At 38.5% G+C, this 18,500-nt stretch overlaps 1 protein-coding gene across 1 annotated transcript in view; it reads right to left on the bottom strand.

Moving 5' to 3' along the window:
- pde2a (phosphodiesterase 2A) overlaps positions 1-801 on the bottom strand; it is a 184,199-nt gene extending 183,398 nt beyond the window's left edge. Inside the window, exon 1 of the mRNA XM_066699232.1 lies at positions 610-801. Coding sequence (XP_066555329.1) covers positions 610-677 — 68 coding nt within the window. The 5' untranslated portion in view covers positions 678-801. The remainder of the gene's footprint in view (positions 1-609) is intronic.
- Positions 802-18,500: the final 17,699 nt, after the last annotated feature.

Here is an 18,500-nt window from a genome sequence, read left to right as displayed (position 1 = left end):
TCCATGTACTGTACATATTGCATTTGTAATGGTCGCAGTTAAAAGTATACAAAAACACACACGAATATATGTATATCTCACCCTGTTATGTTTTGCTCTCTATGAACCTGCATACATACATACATACATAAACAAATAATGAACTATAAATAGAGCTGCATTGCAAATAATGTCAGCAAAGGATACTACTGTAACGGTTTCCTTTACATAAATAAACAAACATCATCATTGTATCCTAAAATTGCAACATATGCGTTTTTAAATGTGATCAGATCACGTGGAGCAGTTGTTAAAAGTTATTGGGGGGGGGTGCATATTGCAATGCACAGCTACATGCTAACAAGAACAACGGCATAACAGAGGTGGACATTATCACTGCAGACACGGCGTGTTTTTTGCCGATAAACTTTCACATCCTCAACAACTTAACCTTGTCCTTCCTGCAGACCGCGGCATTTGACGTGTGCCTATCCCCCTCTCCGACTCGTCTCAAATGCATGTTGTTTGTGTGGCACGTCTTGTCGGTGTTCACGCCTTGAGAAATGATGTGCCGCTTCTGCCTGCACTTTACAGCAAACAACGAGTGAAGGAAAAACAAAGCCCACTTACAGGTCGGACGCTGCGGGTTGGTACTGCTGGCTACGGCACAGGAGAGAGTGTCCACAAGCCTGGCCCATGGCTCATGGTGCCTGTCCAAAGCCGGCTCTGAAGTCGCTCGGGATGAGCTGCAAGTTGGGATCTGCGGGCTCCTCAGCTGCTCACTCTGACAGTCTGTGCGCGCAAGTGGATGGGTGTGCGCTGCTCTCCGCTGGGTGGTGGGAGTGGATTGGAGGCGACGCTGTAACAGATCCTAATGCAGCATCATCTCAGGCATGCAGACAGAGACGGGTCTATATGGAGGAGAGCTCCTGCCCTGCAAGCCTCCAGGGTCCAGGCAGGCTGATCGATGCTGAGGCTGCAATCATTGGGGCCGGGTTTGCTAGCAGGCTAACAGCCGGATGATGAGCTTGCACTTCACATCTCCATAACGCACTGGTTTGCGTCGGGTAATGCTAGGCTAGTGGTGGAATCTCTACTTCGAGGATATCAGTGCACTTGAATTCATATTTCTAGGGTTAATAAGCTTAGTTTAAAAAAAAAGGCATGATACAAAAAAAATGCAACAATCTCCTTAAACCAATCTGTGAGCAAAATGTACCTGATTCTGTTTAGGGATAAGTTCTTGAAACTGACAACATCTCTCCTTACCTATTGGATTGAGTTGTATTTAATGAGAACTACACCTGAACTTGCAGTGCTTACAATCTTCATGTGTTTAAAGATTCATGACACCAAGAAAGCTTGCCCTTATGTTGGACCTTCCAACGGTTATTCCGTGTTTCAGTTTCACAATGTACACTGGCACTACAGAGACAGGAATGATCATTTACTGACATGAACACTGCAGGTCGCAAAGGTAATCGCACGCCAATAAAGAAATGAAGAAGAAATGGTATTTTGTTTGAGCCAGTTTCAAAAGTAGCACACAAGTCACACACACAAAAACGATAGCAATGATCCCAGCACAAGTATTTAGCCTGGTTAACAAAAAAAAATAACATCTGAAATGACCACTTCCCTTCACTAAAACAGCCACCTTCTCCCCCTCCCTTTAAAACACTGAACTGTAGCTCTCATGTTGTTTCTGGCCAATAGTTATTAGCCAGCATGAAATTGGCATGATTAAAATATGATTAATTAAATCATTTATTAGAAAACAATCCAGCAAGGAACATGTCTCCATAATGTGGATCATTTGATTGACTGCACCAGTGGACTCTACACTCCATCTCCATTTGGCAACTTACTGTGTTTCCAGCACTACAATAGCACTTCACACTGCCCACGGCAAGGATTTAAATGACAAGCACCCTTTGTTTTATAATCAGTTGTATGCTCAAATTGCAAGTGCACATTAATTCTGCATCTCATAAAGTTTGCTGTATGTTGTATTTTTGAAATTCATCACTGAATTATATAATGTTGTACTCAACATTTTGGGAACAATCACTCCACAGCAGGTGATGTGACCTCACCCTATCACTACTGAAGTGAGGCAGCCACTTCCATTGAATTTCCACCAAAGTAACCCCATCAGTGATGGCTTTTTCCTTGGTGCAGGGGTATTTTTTTTATTAGCTGTGGTGTAGCACTGAGACATCAACAGCTCCATTCAAACTGGGAGAGCGAGTGGTTTCAGGTGAGGGATTTCTGTAACCTTAACAAGCCAAGAGACCAAGAGGCTGCTGTGATTGGTCACACTTCTGTTCACAATTTACTGTGGAGGAACCCAACTTTTTAAAAGTTCCAATCACATGTAACTGGATGATTCATTTTATTTATGAGTTCCAAAATGATAAGTACATACTCAGCTGGTTTCACAGTGTTGATTAGCACTACTCTACCTAAAATAACATTGGATAGTCCAGGACAAGTGCTAATCTGGGTCTGTGAAACCACCTCATTGAGTCTCAGGGGGGAATAGAAGAACCTCATTCCCGTGCATTCATTTTCAATGTATTTTCAATTGCTTTTGTATTTGAGTATCCTTTAGAAATCGAGAAAGCCTTTATTCAGTCCCTCGAGTGCTTCAATGTCCACTAGCGTATATATCAAGTGGCATTATTAATGCTGTATCGGAGACCTAACGCAGATAGGTGAAAAATGTTCACAAGATGTCTAAATAAAATGCTGATAGAACACAAATCTCTTTGAAGTACATGTACATCTTTGAGGTCCTGAGCCCCCAATTAAATGGTTTGACATTTAACAGAAATGACATGGCCAGACCTTCTGCTTCTAATCTTAGACATCATAGTGTAATTTTCCAGTGATTTCATAAGTTTAAGTTCAAAGGACGAATATAATCAGCTAAGGATACTATTAACCTGTAATAATGTTATCCTTGACTCGTAGGTGGGGTGCTCTCATGGTGGCACAGACATACAGAGGTACTTGTATCATCAAAGAAGGTAACATTTTGATTTACAACAATAGAGTACTGCAGAAATGTGTGTGTGTGTGTGTACTGTATATGAGTATGTATGCTTATGAATTAATTCATTAAAACTGTACTGGATGTTCAAGAAATCTTCATGTGTCACGGACAGAAGATTCATAAGAACATGATATAAAGAAGTTAGTTATCGGAAAATACCAATTTTAAAATGTTAGCCAAAAGGATAGACAAGAATACAGCTTCTTAGCTGAAGTAATAATAATTAGCTAATGTATAGTAGCATACATGTTTGCACTGATATGACAGGCTATCACATGTAAAAATATTTAATGCACATTTTACAAACAAATGTTGGAATAACACCAACGTTTAGTTAGTAATTAACAGCAAATTACACAGCTGACTCACAAATGCACCATAATTGCAAGTTTTCAGGCCTAATTTCTAAAAGCAGTAGCTTGACTGATCGGAGGACATCTGTGTGACATCATGACATCTAAATTTCCTGTCCCCCGGGCCTTCACTGAATCACATGACCTGGTACAACAAACCATAAAGAATTTGGAGGAGGCCACTGGTCTCCTGGCCTGGCACCAAAACGAGGAAAGATGTTTTTTCTCATGTCCTCCTTGCAAAGCCCAGGTTCAAAATGCAAGCAAATTATTAAAATCTTACCAGGCACCTTTATATCAACAGCCACTTAGATCTAAGATGTACATTGTAATGGCTGAGATTTTTGATACCCATAAGCTATTAGTAATTACATACCCATGATGGGACAAAAGGTCTCCTCTAAAGTCTTGCCGTTCTTATCTTAACCAGCCACAGAGGTATGCATCCCAATGTGCATTGGAACCAATTCAGCCTAAAGTTCAGGAGCAGGTTAAGAGACCACAGCAGATGGTGTATGTTTATTTGAAGGGGAAATACAAATTGCACAGATGGGAAATAAACGTAACGGGTACATTAGAGCTTAATTATTGGAACAAACAAGGTTTCCAATGTTTTCCTGTTAAGAAAATGGACTGACAACCACAGAAGTATACTCAACCATTATTTCAAAGCTCACATAATTATAATTTATAAAAAAGGGACAGAGGGTAAATTATTTAAAATCAAACCATTGTGTCATGGAAAACCATTAAAACCATTTTAATTGTACGTAATTATTTATTGAATAAACTCAGCTCGGTTAGCCTAGAATTAATTCAGCATTAAGCAAGTTGACAACAAGAGTGTTGTAAATTAACATTATTTGTGTGCACGGCTTAATAAATTACACTTTTAGGTGTTCTAAGATCTATGCCCCCTTTTGTAAAATACATTTATTTGTATTTGTAATGTATTTTAGACTTTTTAGATTTAACTTCAATCTTTTAAAATTATATTTCTTTTCAAATCAATAACTGTGTTTAGCTGGGTTTCAGAATCTCTTGGAGATAAACGCCCACACAGCCTCTTAGATGTATCTTTGCAAAGAGCTCAGGCAACGCCAACAGCAACGAATGCAAGGCTGAGGATTTTGCACTGGCATTTGTTCATTTCTTAGAGGAACCACTGAATTTATTGACTTGGAGGCACAGAATATTTGTCTGCAAATAAGAAAGGCAAGCACAAACGTCTATAACCATAGGTCCAATAAATAAGCAGATGGAATAATCAAAGAAATCCACTCAAGCAATAAGAATGGATCTATGAAGCTTTATTAAGAAAATATAATAAAACTGGAGTTTTGATCAATATGACAAGCTTTCCATAAAGGCAGGCTTTTCACATCATAAAGTCAGGATCATGAAGACTAAGAGCTAGGGAGAGATACAAGACCAGTGGGTCACACTTCTTCCAGACTGATTACTCAAAGTTGTTTTAGTGTTTGCAGTTCGTCACTTTCCAATATTATTTTCCTGGTCTTTATATTATTTCACTTCTGCTGCATTTTACATCTACCTCAGCAGCTTTATGAGGTATGCATTTGTAAATGAAAAGATCCAAACAAAGTAAAATGTCAGATTTGTATTATTTTTTCATCCATGATATCTTAGAATATATTTTGCTTATTTTGTTCAACTTTTTGTTGTTGTTTAGGCTTCAAACTATTCTAAATACATTTCAGTTTGTAAAAATATCTTCATATATGAGAAGCTTGGTGATTAAGGATACACGTACATGTGTATACACTCACCTAAAGGATTATTAGGAACACCTGTTCAATTTCTCATTAATGCAATTATCTAACCAACCAATCACATGGCAGTTGCTTCAATGCATTTAGGGGTGTGGTCCTGGTCAAGACAATCTCCTGAACTCCAAACTGAATGTCTGAATGGGAAAGAAAGGTGATTTAAGCAATTTTGAGCGTGGCATGGTTGTTGGTGCCAGACGGGCCGCTCTGAGTATTTCACAATCTGCTCAGTTACTGGGATTTTCACGCACAACCATTTCTAGGGTTTACAAAGAATGGTGTGAAAAGGGAAAAACATCCAGTATGCGGCAGTCCTGTGGGCGAAAATGCCTTGTTGATGCTAGAGGTCAGAGGAGAATGGGCCGACTGATTCAAGCTGATAGAAGAGCAACTTTGACTGAAATAACCACTCGTTACAACCGAGGTATGCAGCAAAGCATTTGTGAAGCCACAACACGTACAACCTTGAGGCGGATGGGCTACAACAGCAGAAGACCCCACCGGGTACCACTCATCTCCACTACAAATAGGAAAAAGAGGCTACAATTTGCACAAGCTCACCAAAATTGGACAGTTGAAGACTGGAAAAATGTTGCCTGGTCTGATGAGTCTCGATTTCTGTTGAGACATTCAGATGGTAGAGTCAGAATTTGGCGTAAACAGAATGAGAACATGGATCCATCATGCCTTGTTACCACTGTGCAGGCTGGTGGTGGTGGTGTAATGGTGTGGGGGATGTTTTCTTGGCACACTTTAGGCCCCTTCGTGCCAATTGGGCATCGTTTAAATGCCACGGCCTACCTGAGCATTGTTTCTGACCATGTCCATCCCTTTATGACCACCATGAACCCATGCTCTGATGGCTACTTCCAGCAGGATAATGCACCATGTCACAAAGGTCGAATCATTTCAAATTGGTTTCTTGAACATGACAATGAGTTCACTGTACTAAACTGGCCCCCACAGTCACCAGATCTCAACCCAATAGAGCATCTTTGGGATGTGGTGGAACGGGAGCTTCGTGCCCTGGATGTGCAGCCCACAAATCTCCATCAACTGCAAGATGCTATCCTATCAATATGGGCCAACATTTCCAAAGAATGCTTTCAGCACCTTGTTGAATCAATGCCACGTAGAATTAAGGCAGTTCTGAAGGCAAAAGGGGGTCAAACACAGTATTAGTATGGTGTTCCTAATAATCCTTTAGGTGAGTGTATATCCTCACTCACTGCTACTTGTATCGGAAGCTATTTTTACTGCAGTTGTTAGAATAAAAAATACGTAAGAGAATCACTAAGCAGGCAAAAAATTGGATTGGATTTAAGTCAGATATGAAATAAGAGAAAGCAGATTATGTAAACTAGCCCGAGATATCATCTGCCTGTCACTTTATCTAAAAGTTCTAATAGTGACTCATTTAAGATTCGGGAATTGGGTATCTACACTACAGTAATTATGTACATCCAATTTTGAAGACGATCAATGTCTATCCTTTTGCAGTTTTCTTAAGTCATCTTACTGCATCATTAGCATTTATAGTATACTTATTAGTCATGCGGTTACTATCCCGGAGCTATTGATGTTGTGGATCTAGAATCAATGTAAAACTCCACAAGCGTTGAACATAGAAAGCCACTATGTTCAGCAACATTTAGCAAATTTAAGCTCAGATGACTACCCAGTGGAAGACGTTTAAATTCATACCAGTTGCTACAGCATGTCAGTTTTTCACTTTTTATTTTGCAAACAATATTGTCTTCCACGCTACAGTTTTGAAGGAGTCAAGCAAATCTTCAATCAAGTGAATCCTTCAATCCAGTGGCACAGTGGAGAAAGGAGTCAAATAAGTAAATAAATCATGTTGGGTTTCTCAGCTAGTGCAAGAGATCAAAACCTTTTAGATCAATGAATATCAGCTCTCAAAAGAATCCTGCCCTGAAAACCAAAAAAATATAATATTACAACTAGTGTAATATCAGGTGTAAAATTATTCAAGGTAAGGGCATCTACAGACTTGGCTTCTCATCTGCTATTCTGTTTCTGGCAAGTAATTTAAACAGAGCTGATTATGTGCCAACAGTTGAGTGTTATCATTAATCAGGATGCTATTTAATAAAATCAGTTGGAAGGTACAGTTTAAGAATAAAAAAAAAAAGAATGCAGAGATTGAAATGCAAATTATCTGAATTTCCCAAAACTACGTGTTTTCAATAATTGTTAAAGTTTACTGAATTGATTAAAAGTGGGCTTTCAGGTTAACTAATTTCTGAACTATCCGCTTGTGAGACAGTACCCTGAGAAAACAAGTTAATGCTGATCAAAACGCTTAGGGCTGTTATTTTTCCAAATTGCCTGAAGATCAACTCTAGCATGAATACAAATATTCTGCCCATGTTTAAACAGTCTACATCATCGTGAGCATTTCTTTTTGGAAAATATAAGGAAGGTGCCTTTGGCAGTTTGGGGAAATCGGTAAAGGATAACATTTTAATGTATATCAATTTGCATGCAAGCTTTTGGAATGTACTTTTACAATAGGAAAGGTTATACATAAATATCTATATATATAAATGCATTCACAAACTAACACAAGTATGAGTACAGAGTATAGGATAGACATAAACATACTTAGACATTTATGATGAAGGAGATGTCTTAAATAAACCTACATTTTCCTTTAAGGCATCCTTGTGATTGTGAGATGTGTTTGAAGCTGTAGTCTTGTCAAGGTAATTGGAATGAAATTCCTTTTACTTGGAACGCATGGAAAGTCTGTGTGGACTTCAAACAAGAAAACATTTAATGTTATAATTTTCACTGAGTAGTAATGCATGTTGATTACCAGATTCCTCTTGGCACTGTCATTTTTGTCAGTATAGTTTATTTATGATGTATTAACTTTAAAATTCCTGTTTAGTGTATGACCTCTTAACTTATTAAAGGATAACAGCTTGATGATGGAGCCAAAGGGAAGGAGTTTAAAAACATATGCCAAGAAAGAATAACTGCCAAATAACCATACATACATTAAACACATATACATATAACATACAGTTTGTGTGTGTACATATATATATATATACACTCACCTAAAGGATTATTAGGAACACCTGTTCAATTTCTCATTAATGCAATTATCTAACCAACCAATCACATGGCAGTTGCTTCAATGCATTTAGGGGTGTGGTCCTGGTCAAGACAATCTCCTGAACTCCAAACTGAATGTCTGAATGGGAAAGAAAGGTGATTTAAGCAATTTTGAGCGTGGCATGGTTGTTGGTGCCAGACGGGCCGCTCTGAGTATTTCACAATCTGCTCAGTTACTGGGATTTTCACGCACAACCATTTCTAGGGTTTACAAAGAATGGTGTGAAAAGGGAAAAACATCCAGTATGCGGCAGTCCTGTGGGCGAAAATGCCTTGTTGATGCTAGAGGTCAGAGGAGAATGGGCCGACTGATTCAAGCTGATAGAAGAGCAACTTTGACTGAAATAACCACTCGTTACAACCGAGGTATGCAGCAAAGCATTTGTGAAGCCACAACACGTACAACCTTGAGGCGGATGGGCTACAACAGCAGAAGACCCCACCGAGTACCACTCATCTCCACTACAAATAGGAAAAAGAGGCTACAATTTGCACAAGCTCACCAAAATTGGACAGTTGAAGACTGGAAAAATGTTGCCTGGTCTGATGAGTCTCGATTTCTGTTGAGACATTCAGATGGTAGAGTCAGAATTTGGCGTAAACAGAATGAGAACATGGATCCATCATGCCTTGTTACCACTGTGCAGGCTGGTGGTGGTGGTGTAATGGTGTGGGGGATGTTTTCTTGGCACACTTTAGGCCCCTTAGAGCCAATTGGGCATCGTTTAAATGCCACGGCCTACCTGAGCATTGTTTCTGACCATGTCCATCCCTTTATGACCACCATGTACCCATCCTCTGATGGCTACTTCCAGCAGGATAATGCACCATGTCACAAAGGTCGAATCATTTCAAATTGGTTTCTTGAACATGACAATGAGTTCACTGTACTAAACTGGCCCCCACAGTCACCAGATCTCAACCCAATAGAGCATCTTTGGGATGTGGTGGAACGGGAGCTTCGTGCCCTGGATGTGCATCCCACAAATCTCCATCAACTGCAAGATGCTATCCTATCAATATGGGCCAACATTTCTAAAGAATGCTTTCAGCACCTTGTTGAATCAATGCCACGTAGAATTAAGGCAGTTCTGAAGGCGAAAGGGGGTCAAACACAGTATTAGTATGGTGTTCCTAATAATCCTTTAGGTGAGTGTATATATGACACACATGCATACATGCATAGAAAATGCTTAGGTCTAATCTTTACCACTGTAAATCTCATGCAAGGTTTCCAAGCATCCGATGGCAGGTCATTGTCACGAACAGGGAAGTGGAAATTACAGGAGACACGTATGGTCTTTAAGGCTATGCTGTCTGATTCTCTGCCTGCAGAAGGGAGACAAACGTTCAAGAGGCCAAGTGGCCTGTCCCCTGTGGGTCACATCAGTGCATGAGTCAGAAGCACAGCTTTAATTAGACCTTGGACCCAGTCATATGAGTGTTGGGGCCTTGTCTGTATTCATGTCTCTTCGGTATGCAGTCAATTCTCTACAAAGACACCAAAAGTTAAAGGGAGTTAAGAGATTAAATTGACCTAGAACCTAGAAGAGGAAGATTGCTTGCGGTTCTTTTTCCTTCCCTGAAATATACAGGCAACATGCATGGCTGCGTGACAAATTGTCACTTTCCAGCAACGCTGTATATCTCGCAGTTCCAAATGTGTTCATACACCAGGTGTAGGCTTCTAAAGGTGTAGTGCAAACAGTGGATTTTGTAGTGACCAAAAAAAAAAAATGAACAAGATTTTCATTGTCCCTAGATGTTATTTTCAGTTTCACAGATTTGCTCTCTGTTCTCCGTTGTGGCTCCAATTCAAATTTGCACACCTGCTGAGCAAATGCTTAATCAGATCCAGCGTTTTAAACATTTATTTGTATGGCCTACTTTCAGTACAGATTTGAATGCATTTTTTCATATTAAACACAGACGGTCTTTTCATACATCATCCTCCAATTGTTGACAGAAAAGCACACAAGTCGCTGGTAATCAATGTTGGTAGTGGCACTGCAGCGATTTCTGTCAATAGAACGGCCGGTCTGGCATTTCAGTGGCTAGAAACCTGTTGATTTTCCCATTATCGTGTGCAGCGGGAATGGAACAGGGAGTGTGATCTGAATTTATCATGAAAGCAGACTAACCACAGTAAAGTTGCACATGGATAGCAGGGAAATACAAAAGTGCAAAACGTGAGCGCTTTCCTTACATTCATTTTATTCCTGGCTAAGAACACAGCCAGCAAAAAACAGTCCAATCTGTAATCAACCACTGCTTTACTGTCTAAAGAGAAATCATGTGAAAACAAGTGTGCTTTTACAGCAATGAAAGGGCATTCAATTGGGACTAATCACTACAGAATGTACTTGCTGCTGTCACCCCAATCACTGTGCAAAGCCTAGTAGGTTCCCTTTTCCGCTCCGCACTTTAACCCCTTCACTTCCTGGCATGGCCACAGGCTAGCATTGCGTACACTCTGAGGTCACTAAACAGCGTCACTGTGTGTGTAGTCACCGCAGCAGTCCGGCAGAGGTTGACTCATGCCCCTAACAAGACAACAGTGACAAATCCCAAAAGGCAGCCCAGAACATGATGAGTATATGTGAAGTAAAGCACAATTTCATGTATAGATTATAGTTGTCAGTTGCACTTAATGCAATACCACTCCAGGGCTTGATAATTGTTGCTTGTAAAAAGAAGCAAATCCATCAGACAGGAGGAATTTACTGTTTGGAGAACTAGAAGGCAACAACTCCATTTTGCATTATTTATACAAAGCCACTGATATGCAGGGTAATCTTCTAGCTACCCATCAACAGGATGGCATCAGTCTTCCCATGGAACTACTGACTTTGCATTCAAACTTGTTCCAAGCATTGATCAGAATGGACACACACACACACACACACACAAATAAAAGCAATACAAGTATTATTTGATATGTTTTTCTGATTATATTAATTTCTTTATACCGTTGTGAGGGTGAGACTCTTTATTATATATAATATAGTTCACTCCCAAGTTAAAGACCGCAGTCCCCGTTTTCATGCATCAAGTGACCTTTATCTAATTCACTTAAGATGTCTCCAAAGAAAGGCCTATTATAATTAGGAACAGAATGTTTATTAGTTTGCTAGCTGCCATTAACCCATTGTTTGTAAGCCACTCCGTAACAAAAAATAAAACGGGAATCTATTACAGAGTCCGAAGCAAACTGTGACAGGATTGCGAAAGGGCGCTATGCCAAATAAAAATTGACTGAAGCAAAAGTAGCCAGAAACAGTAATTGACCTATACTTGTTAACACCAATGCCATTATGAAACACAAATAACGAATTTTAAAAGTGCATGACATAAGTTTTTTTCTTATGCTACTACAGGCATGCCTACAGAATGAAGGATCAATAAACAAGCTTGGAAACATTCTAGCAATAAAGAGAAGATGGAACTCTTATCCTTGAGGCATTCTATTTCACAGTTTCTCATTAACTACAGCACTGAATGTGTTTCAATAGAAGTCACCCACTGATCATTTATCTGCTTTTAAAATCATTCTGAAATGGAAGTAATACATGATCTTTGTCTGTGACATCAGTACATTTCCCCTGTTTACAAGAAAGCCAGTACCTTAATCAATAAGGTGGCAAGGGTGAGGAGTGTGATTTGAAGCGCTGTGCGGATGCATGTTCCCATCTCACCACCCCCCTACTGTTGCCATGGGGATGCAGGGGTGGAGTTACCATGGAAATGGTTCAACAGGATGCTCCATGGCAGTGAAATCTAAAGAAGGTGATATTCAAATGGTAGTCAAGTGTTGGGAGTGAAAATGTGATTTTTCTCTGGAACACCACACTTAGTTGTGTGGGCACAGATGGTTTCAAATGCACTTACCAACCAAGGGGCTGCAGCGAAGTCTCCATGTGTGCAATTGTGACAGTGGAGACTTTTCTCCGGACTATTTTATTACTTGCATTAATTCTAGAGTTTTAAATCTATGGATATTGTTAATTAGAATAGATTATTCAATCATTCTGGTTAAGGAATTACCATTTATATGTATTTATGGTTTTATTTCCTTTGTAAATCAGAAACACCGTGAAATGCCCAGACCTTCCCTTTAACTACTGGATGAAAAAGATTGTTCACATATTAATTGAAATAATGACTTGTGCACTTGTGAAACTTGCAGTGCAAATTGCAGGGCAAGTCAGGCAAGAGTGAAAGGCAACAAGGATTGGTGCACAGTTTTGAAAAAGTGACTTGGTTTGATCAAAGTAACAACATGGTCTAAAAGTATAAGACTGTTAACTCCTGTATCATTGGTGACAGAAACTATTTTCATTGGTAAATGAGCACTTGAAAGACGCCTCTCCCTTTCGCAGTGCCATTGCAGGAAGCTTTCCTAATGAGGGAAAACTTGAGAGTAGTTAACTGGAAACACTTCAGCATTATGTTTTATGTTTTTGTGTCTCTTTGCCCATAGTTTTCAAGTCAACCCTTAGATCGGATGCTGGGAATTAATATTATATTATATTATATATATATATATATATATATATATATATATATATAAAACAGATCAATACATTTTCACTATTAAAATAAAATGGTGTTATGTTTAGGCGTTTCAGAGATGGCCTTTTGCTTTATGCTTTAAGGGAGGATACGTGTTGTTTTGTAGACCAGTGGTTCTGAAACCTTTAAGTTTGCAGTCGACCTGAATCTCCACAGACTACACAATAAACAACACAATCTTAACAAAAACAATAAGCACATAACAAACATCACTGCTAATAATAGTCACAAGTGTATCTTTTTATAGCCATTAATATGATGTATTTTAACTCCTGTACACCAGCTCTTCTCTCTCACACCTTAGCACCGCTTTCATTAACAATGGATTCACTTGCCAAGCTGAGTTGGTGAACTGAACTGCATTGCATTGCATTGCATACCAATGCTGTGACTAGAATGGTGGCCTCCAGAGAAAAACACGCAACACAGACATAATGCTGCTTTGTTCTCCAATCAGAAATCACTTTTCTGATTCACCGTAATCAGTGCCTTTTGTTGGATTGATGTTTGTCAAACTCCATTAGTCCTGAACATTGAGAATAAGTATCTGAGTAGCAGCCAATGAGGATAAAGTAACACATAAGAACAGGAAAGACATCCATTAAGCCTTTGCTATGCTTACACCTGACAAAATGACAAAAATGACAAAAGTGGAGAAGTGCGCCAAAGCTTGAAGAGTGCCGATTTAGGATAACAAAAACAAATGAAATGCTTCAGTTTTAAATTGAGCACCTGTTTTTCATCTTTTAAAAAAGGGGAGGTAAACTGAACAGAGTTGACTATGGTTAAGGTCAGTTATGCTTTTTCAAACCCATTAGAAGACCAGAACAAACATATTCATACATACTCACTTGTACTTAAGGCTTATACTTCTGAAACCTCTTTGGGTTACTAAAATAGCATAGCACTTACCTGGAATTGTGATTCATGTATTTACTGTATGGATGACGAAGCCATGCTTTTAAGATATTATCATGACCAGGTGTATTGAAAAATTCTGTAGATGTAGATGTATTTCAAATCTCCATCTTACAAAAGTATTAAATTAAGGATTCAAATGGGTAACATGATCGGTCTTAATTAAAGAAGGATAGATAATTAAGTTCATTCTAGAACAAAATATGTAATGGAGCCATCAGTTAATGATAATTGAACATTTTTAAAATCGAGCATTTCAGTGACTGTGGTTTTCATAGCCGGCTGGTAATATGTGACTGTGAAATGGATTTCTTAATGAGGGAGACAAGCAGCTATACAACAGCGGTTTATTACAATGACCAACGTTTGTGTGTGTGTGTGTGTGTGTGTGTTTATTCCTCTTATTTTCCCCCATGATAAAAACTGTGAGAAATTACAGCAACACAATCTTGGTCTTAGTTTAGTTTGTAGTATTCTTAAAAAAAAAAAAAAAAAAGGTAGAACAAATGACATGCGATTTAAAATAACATAAATAAATGTGAAAAGCTGGTTTCTAAACAGAGTACGCAAACAGATAACCTGGGAGGTGAATACAACTCTCCTGATAATGCAGTAAAAAAGATCTCTGTGCCAGCCATCAAACAGAACGACTCGGACTGCGCGGGTCTGATGTGCAGTAATACTGCCTCGGGTGACTGATGCACACGGGAGGTTTGCCACCCACAAGTGCACTGTACTCTCTTATCCAGTGACCTGTAAACTACACAGAACACATAACATAAACACTAAGCTTTTCCTTCCAGTTGTAAAGCTTCATTTGCTCCACTGTTGCATAAGGGAAAATTGTAGGGGCTGAACTGTATACAAGAAAGGCTGGAACGCTTCAGGACGAAAGAGTCAGAAAGTGAAAATTAAATTAAATAAAGAAGTAATGGCTGAGTGGCTTGAGCAAATCCACAATCTCAGTGTTACACAGTAGTCTGTCTGAACCTGTTCATCCAGTAAAGCCCTCAACACCCAAATTCAAGTGCAATCTTCACACAAAATACTACAATTCAGTGCTAGAGTCCTACAGGTGTTTATATTGATTCTTTAGATTATTGATTATGTTTTTAGACGATGGCATTTCATATACAAAGGCAAGCAACTGCATAACTATAAATACATGAATATATATAAACATTCACATTCATTTAATGACTCAAGCTGAGTTCAAGACAAACAGGTTAGCCATGAGGGAATCACTCCTATAACAAAGATAAAATAAAATCTTACTATTTAATAATAACATCACAAAAATATTAATAATAATCCTGTAGTTGATCTGCTGATTTTTCTCTAGGTCCATTTGATAGTGAGCTTCTATAGACTTAGTACACTCCAACTCTGTTTTCCCAAATCCTGCAATCCCAGTCAGATTACTTTTCTCAAGTGCGATCACCGGGCTGACCCCAGCTTCACAAAATGTGTTCCTTAGGCATTCAATTGTCAATTTAAGAGAGATAGAGAGGGGCTCACCAGGGTTTGTGGAGATATTGAGAGAGAGAGAGAGACAGACAGAGAAAAGTTTGTTAAGAAAGTGAAGGAGACTTTAGGACTTAATGATCCGTTTGCTTTTAAATCATTATCTCCCTCTAAACCATTTCACTTAAGTCAGATACTCAAAGACAGGCCCTAGTATTACACAAGAAGTCTCAAACACTGTTTAAATGTAACTGCTTTGGTTAAATGGGCCAATTGATCGTTCTCACAGATCTGAAATAATTGGTACAACCTTTGCTTAACCATTATGCAGAACTGGGTAGCAACCCTTGAAATCCCCAGTAATTCAGGTATTCATTGTATTTCTGCCCCCAGTATGGCACCATCCATTATCGGAGGGATTATCACTCCCTAAGCTTCACTCTTTTTGACCAAAAATAAACAATCAGATCTTTTTTCAAGTTATACATCAATGCCTGTAATGTATTTTTTCTTAACCCAGTCAGATCATTTGGGAGCAGACCTGCCTCCTCTGGTTATTAAAAGAAACACATGAGTTTCTGGAAAACTTATTTTCAAATTCCGGGTAATTGGAAAATGGACAATATAACTTGGGCTCGAAATACATTTTAATATAAATATTTAATGATATATATAACAGTTCTGTGAAAGCATAATCATCTTTACTCCCTCACTTTATAATCAGCTCCCATCACCTTGTTCGTTTTTTTAACCTTTTGACAGCGGTTGCAGTGCTTCTTGATGGCATTGTTTTATAAAATAGAATTTTAAAAAATCCTTACAATTTGTGAGAAAAGGATTTCTTGGTCAGAAGCAGTTGCTATGGGAACATTATAAAGGTTTGGAGTCATTTAAGCCATAATTGAAGATTGGCTGGAAAGGGGGTCTTTGGAAAAAATGTACCCCATACTTCACTACATTAAATGTTAATGGATGTGAAGGTCAAAATAAACACAAGAGTCTTGGGCGGGGGGGGTGGGGGGGTGTACCTCATACTAACTGGACAACTCTCTGCTTTAATGGGTTGAGTTTGATCCCATATCAGTAATTACTACTTCACTTTGACTTATGTTTACAACTCAGAAAAATACAATAATATTGATGAAGCAATTATACAAAAATAAGAGACAATTAACAATAATATGCACCAGCTCTCAAGAACTATAATCTCTATCTTGGATATTATTTTACAAACCTGTCAAAAGTATCCATCCAATGTTCAAGGATGGAAATGGTTATAGGAGCAGTTATCTGTAGTTTATAAGGTTTTAAAAGTGTCTCAGTAACATGGATTAGAATTACATTCATCTAATTTATTATATATTTTTTTAGCAGACACCCTTATCCAGGGAAATGTTTAATTGTTACAATAGATCACATTATTATTACCTATAATTACCCAACTGACTTGCCCCAAGCACACCACCACATTATATAAAAAAATATTTAAAAAAAGATTGATATGAACTGGACTCAATTGTATTTGTGTTCCTATAATTACAGCATTTTTTTAATACACTACAGTACCTTTTTGAACCCATATTGACACACATAGCCCTCCAAGGGCATATCAGCTGTTATTAGAGATCAGTATTTGACATATCTTGGCCTTGAACCCAGTAAGACCCTGAATTGACCATATGATTTTGCAAAATAAAAATATTATAGACCCATGCCACGATGACTTGGTCATCTATCACACTGTGTCTTGCAAAACTCTGGTGTTTGGGTAGTGTGCAAACAATACTATCACCTTAGAAAAACAACATTATTAGCGGTTATAACTTGTGAAAGCTAGACAAAGAAGCCATTGCTGCCAGTCCTAATCATGATCTTCTGTCATTTCAGAATTTCACATCTCTATTATGACAGATAAACACCAACAGCCTTTACATGACTCGAAAGCTGTATGTGGCAGATTTGATTTCTAGTTTAAACTTTTGTTACTGACAATGCATATCAATGCCCACTTTTGGGATTTTTTTTTTTAAAACTAAATACATTAATGGTAAACTCTGCACAATACCATTTACAGAGCTCTCAAGAGCTTGCAATATAACCTCAAACAAAACCTCTTCCAAGGTCCCAGGAATGAAAAAGACCAACGCCTGTAGTGGAAAACCACTGAATATCCGACCAAAATATTAAGGCCTGTGTCCTAATATACAAACCTGAAAAAATAAAGCCATCTCTTATATGTGCATAGAAGAACGCCAAGCATTTAATTTACAGTCATCTGTTCCAGGCAGCTGAGCATTAGAGTGAATATGTCTGTTTTTGGTTTGTTTTTTCTTTGCGTTACAATATATTTGTAAGACGCCACTTCTAAATTAAAATGCAAATTCAGATTCTAACACAGCCAAAGACATCTGGAAATACCTGGTAAACTGAAGATGTGGGAAAATCAAACACAAAGATGTAGAAACAAACACACAAATACTGGTGTTCTGATGCAAATTTTAAATATGCAAACACACCAACATAACTTGCCCTTCTCCCCTGCATAATGTACTATATCTGTTACTGAACTGCACAGAGAAGAATGTATAATTTAATTGCAATGAGATTAATTTCCCTCTATCAATTTTAATGTGTGTTAAATCCCCTCAGGCACTGACTGTTTGCATGTGGCTGTGAATGGTTGATTATCGCCTAGCAGCATGGAGCCCTTGAGGAACCTCCAAGCCATAAAATATCAGCATTAATCAATTGATTTAATTTCCAGGGATTATGCAACCACTTCCCATACATAAAAGTGTATGGTAATGAGCCAGTGAAAGGGTTTTGGTTACACTCCATTGTTCCCATTGAATGTGGAACACAGAAGGAACATTCCCCACCTTGACTGAGCAGTAAACGCTCATATCATCAATGCACAGGAAGATGACACAGCAGATGTTCAACACACAAACACTATCTGACAAATGAAAAGGACAGATTTCCGATCTCTTGGAGGGAAGAAGTCAGAAATTGCGCTTCCATATTATTAGCTCCCTGCATCCGAATTCACGCGTTACCGTTCCTCGGTCGCCCAGTCACTGGTTGGCAGATGGGTTCCGATAATGCTTAATTTCCGTCTGTCAACATGTGTGAGGAAATAAATGAATTATTTGGGTACTCTAGTTGCTTTTAACGTGAACGACCAAAATGAACTCATTTCAGGTTTGGCAGGGGGACTCA

This window comes from Amia ocellicauda, chromosome 3, assembly GCF_036373705.1.
Source record: "Amia ocellicauda isolate fAmiCal2 chromosome 3, fAmiCal2.hap1, whole genome shotgun sequence".
In the NCBI taxonomy this organism is placed as follows: Eukaryota; Metazoa; Chordata; class Actinopteri; order Amiiformes; family Amiidae; genus Amia; species Amia ocellicauda.
Note: the sequence above shows the minus strand (reverse complement) of the source record. Positions and strands in the feature narration are given on the sequence as shown.